At 49.2% G+C, this 4,807-nt stretch overlaps 1 protein-coding gene across 1 annotated transcript; it reads right to left on the reverse strand.

Moving 5' to 3' along the window:
* Positions 1 to 1,880: 1,880 nt before the first annotated feature.
* On the reverse strand, positions 1,881 to 2,897 carry LOC122019152. Its single transcript, XM_042576648.1, has 2 exons — positions 2,571 to 2,897; positions 1,881 to 2,522 (listed from the first exon to the last, which is right to left on the reverse strand). The coding sequence occupies exons 1-2, from the start codon at positions 2,895 to 2,897 to the stop codon at positions 1,881 to 1,883; spliced, it is 969 nt and encodes a 322-aa protein (XP_042432582.1).
* Positions 2,898 to 4,807: the final 1,910 nt, after the last annotated feature.

Raw genomic sequence — 4,807 nt, forward strand, 5'->3', positions numbered from 1 at the left:
CTCCTGTAATAGGCTTAAATAAAGAAGGCAAAGTCTCCAAATACTTTTTTATCTCTTCAAAAGCTCGCATGCATTCTTTATCCCACTGAAATTTGGAGGCATTTCTGAGCACTTTGAAGAAGGGTGCTGCTCTGTCTGCTGATCTGGAGATAAATCGAGACAGGGTTGTTATCTTGCCTACCAACTTTTGCGCTTCTTTCAGGTTTTAGGGAGCCTTCATATCCCGGAGTGCTTGGATCTTCTCAGGGTTGGCTTTGATTCCCCACTCCGTCACCAAGTATCCCAAGAATTTCCCTCCTTTGGCTCCGAATAGACACTTAATGAGATTTAGTTTTAACCCTACTGTCGGAGGGTGCCGCAGGTCTCCTCCACATCAGCTATCAGATTTGCGGTTGAGGGGGATTTAATAAGTATGTCATCCACATAGACTTCCACGTTACGCCCAGCCTGCTCCTAGAAGATTTTATCCATCATCCATTGGTATGTTGCGCTAGCATTCCTGAGCCCGAAGGGCATGACAGTATAACAGAAAGTACCATCTGCTATAATAAAACTAACCTTCTCTTGATCCTCCACAGCCAAGGGGATTTGATGGTACCCCTGATAAGCATCCAGCATGCAAATTCTTTCACAGCCGGCGGTTGAGTCTACCAGTTGATCAATTCTGGGCAAAGGATAACAATCTTTAGGGCTGCCCCTATTGAGATCCTGGAAGTCTATGCAGACCCTCCACTTATTATTGGGTTTTGCCACCAAGACCACGTTAGAGAGCCAGGATGGGAATTGTACTTCCCTAACGTGGCCTACTTTCTTGAGCTGGTCCACTTTAGCTCGGATAATTTTATTTTGATCGGCTGAGAAGTTTCTCTTCTTCTGCTTGATCGGCTGGGCGTCCGGCAGGAGATACAACTTGTGATCCGCCACCTCAGGCTTGACCCCTGGTAATTCTTCAGTGGACCAGGAAAAGACATCTCTGTTACGGGTCAAGCACTAGATCAATTCCTCTTTGAGCTTGGAAGGTAAGTCACCGGCTACACGAGAAAGACTTTCTGGGCGTTCAGGATATAGCTGAACTTCCTCCCAGGGAATGAGTTCTTCAGCTATAGGTAGGGCCTCTTCTTGAATGGCATGCACGACCCCATCCTGAGTCCTTTGTGTCTTGCGAGCCTCCACCTTGACCATGTCAATATAGCATCACCGAGAAACCCACTGCTCTCCTCTAACTTCCCCGACCTGCTCTCCCACGAGGAACTTGATTTTCTGGTGGAAAGTAGAGACAGCAGCTCGGAACTCATATAGAGTCGGTCGACTTAAAATGACATTGTAAGAGGAGGGTGAGTCTACTACGAGGAAGGTACTCCTGATTCTGATTAATTGCTCGCTCCCCAAAGATATGACCAACTTGATCTGGCCCATAGACTTTACCTCATTACCAGTAAAGCCATATAAAGAAGTAGCCACCGGTTGGAGCTCGCTGGCGTCAATCTGTATTTCTTCAAAAGCAGACCTGAATAACACGTTAACAGAGCTCCCAGTGTCAACGAAGACTCTGGCCACACGGCTATTGGCTATGACAGCTCTGATGATAAGGGCGTCGTCATGAGGCAACTCTAGTCCCTCCAGGTCTTATGGCCCGAAGCTGATAACAAGGCCAGTGACCTGCTCCTTGCTGCATCTAACAGCATGAATCTCCAATCAGCGTTTATGAGACTTGCGTGCCCGGCCCGAATCTTCGTCGTGTTGCCCCGATTCTCTACCTCGCGGGCTTCTCCTTGCTCCCCAGTGCATCCTTGTTGCTGCATGCTTGGCATCTCCTGATCGGCCCGGGGTCGGCTGGCCTGTCCCACTGCATTGCGTCGCTCCTCCATCATTCGTTGGACCTATGGAGCCAGCTCGGGGGGTGGTAGGCCCAGCTCAGCAGCGCGATGAGAATCCTGGGCAAATTGAAAACAATCGTTGGTGGCGTGCGTGTGCGACCGATGATAAGTGCAATAGTGTGACCCCCAAGGCCCAGGTCGGGGGTCATGAATTGCAGCTACGTGCGGGATCGGCCGAACATCCTGACTGTGGTGGAAAGTAGGTCGGGTGTCCCGAGCGTGCGGGAGAGGTTGAGCAGGAGGTTGGGGCACTCTTCTCTCAGGCTTATTTACAGGAGGAGGTTTGTCTGTCTTTCTTCGCGCCGCCTGCGCTTCCTCCATATTGATGTAGCTAGTCGCCTTCTCCAGCATCTCATCAAAATTCTTTATGGGATTTCTGATGAGATCCCTAAAGAACTCTCCCTCTGTCAGCCCATGAGAGAAGGCGCTCATGAGTATTTCTGATGTGACCGAGGGAACGTCCTGAGCCACTTGATTGAAGCGTTTGATATAGCTTCTTAACGGCTCAGAGGGCCCTTGCTTGAGAGCAAACAAGCAGTGGTCCTTCTTTTGATACTTCCTGCTGCTATTGAAGTGGCGCAGGAATGTGATCTTGAAATCAGAGAAGCAGGTGATGGACCCATGCGGCAGTCCATCGAACCACTTCTGGGCAGAGCTCGATAGAGTGTTCAAGAACACTCAACACTTAATGACATCGTTGTATTGATGTAACAGAGCCACGTTTCTAAACTTGCGGAGGTGATCTTCAGGGTCCTTGCTGCCATCATATTCCCCGATAGTAGGGTGTCGGTACCCTTTGAGTAGCCTTTCCTCCAATATTTTGGAAGAGAAGGACACTTTCTCTTCTGGCTCCACTCGGCGTTCTTCTCGAGGGACGACAGACTTCCCTCTCTTCGAATCCTTAGGCAAAGAACTTTCAGCCATAGAAACTTGTGGTTGCTCCTTGCGGCTATAGCATCTAGGGTCTGGCTGGTAATAACCCTGGCCCGACTCTCTATAAAAGTCAGGAAGAAATTCCATGGGTTTTTTTCTCTTGGAACCTCGATCCGAAGCGTGAGCCAGTTCTTTAGAAACCTTAGGTAACTTTCACGATCGAGAGACAGTAGTTTGTTGATTTTCAGAAACCGCCCGCCTTTTGGCTTCTTTGAAGAGTTCGTACTCTCCCGCTGTCATGGTTACATTGATTCTGCCAGAATCCTCCATCTTCACGTTCCGGAGCAGGTAGCTGTGTTCCCACAAACGGCGCCAAATTTGATCCTGTCTAGAAGCTGAGTCGGACAGAGGCTGGTCGCGCTATCGCTGGTGCTGACGGAGAGTCGCTGAGACGCCTGGTTGATCTGGCACCTATCGGAAGGGTTCCCAAGAGCAGATGACGGGGGTGATGACAGGGACGATGACATGAGAGCTCTACGCACACTCAGACAAGCCGCATCTACGTTAGAGACTAAGAACTAGGGAAAAAGTCCCCGGGTCAGGCCCTCCGACGCTCAAGTCACGTACTTTTTCCCCAGAATCACAGTGAAAGGATGAAAAGTAAAGGACGAGAATGAAAAGATAAGTGAGCGCCCCTGTGTAGGGACAAAGCCCCCCTTTTTATATGGTTGTGGGTACTTCTGGAATATGACGGGTGTCAGGGAATGTCGAGTGTCAGGATTTGTCTGGCGGTGAATGACACATGGCATCCTCCTATAGTTTTAAGGAGGAATCGGTGGGCAATGAGCCCTAGACCGTTACCATATTCCCTGACATGCAGTGATTATTCTTTGACGGGTTGTTACGATTTCCTGGCTTGCTTGTCATATAGTGTAGGCTCGCCCTGGTCTGTTAACCCTTGACTGGGTCCTCATACCTACAAATCTTGACCTGTATGCACAGACCTGCCTTTCCTGGCGCATTCCACGGCTTGTTTGTTGTCCCACAAATCCAGACCTATACGTCTCACCCTGCATTTGTCATTCGGTCTATCTCGGTAGATCAGACCTGTGCCTACGCCCTATAAGCCTTCGTCCACATATCCTGACCTGTACGTCTTTGGTCCGTGTATCTTGTTCTGCATATCTTATCTTGTAGATCTCGACCTGTAAGCCTTAGTCCTCATATCTTGACCTGTGTCTTGGCTCCATGTATCCTGCTCTGCGAGTCTTGGTTCGTATATCCCGACCTATACACTCTGTCCGTGTATCCTATTCCGCAAGTCCATAAGTCCTGACCTATAATCCTTAGTTTGTACATCACGACCTGTACGCCTTGTCCGTGTATCCTGTTCCGCAAGTCCGTAAGTCCTAACCTGTAATCTTTAGTTTGCACATCACGACCTGTATGCCTTGTCCATATATCCTGTTCCACAAGTCCACAAGTCCTAACATGTTATCCTTGGTTTGCCTATCCCGACCTGTACGCCTTTTCTGAGTATCCCGACCTGCAAGTCCGTAAGTCCTGACCTGTAATCCTTGGTTTGCACATCACGACCTGTACACCTGTCCGGGTATCCTGTTCCGCAAGTATATAAGTCCTGACCTGTAATCTTTGGTTTGCATATCCTGACCTGTACGCCTTAATCCAGGTATCCCGACCTGCAAGTCCTGACCTGTAATCCTTAGTTTGCCTATCCCGACCTGTACACCTTAATCCGGGTATCCTCTACCGCGAGTCTATAAATCCTGACCTGTCATCCTTGGTTTGCCTATCCCGACCTGTACGCCTTGTCAGGGTATCCCGATCCGCAAGTTCGTAAGTCCTGACATGTAATCCTTGGTTTGCATATCCTGACCTGTACGCCTTAATCCGGGTATCCCGACCTGCAAGTCCGTAAGTCCTGACCTGTAATCCTTTGTTTGCCTATCCTGACCTGTACGCCTTAATCCGGGTATCCTGTACCGCGAGTCCATAAATCTTCACCTGTATGTCCTACCTTCCGAGTTCCTATTTAA

Source organism: Zingiber officinale, chromosome 9A (assembly GCF_018446385.1).
Source record: "Zingiber officinale cultivar Zhangliang chromosome 9A, Zo_v1.1, whole genome shotgun sequence".
NCBI classification, from domain to species: Eukaryota; Viridiplantae; Streptophyta; class Magnoliopsida; order Zingiberales; family Zingiberaceae; genus Zingiber; species Zingiber officinale.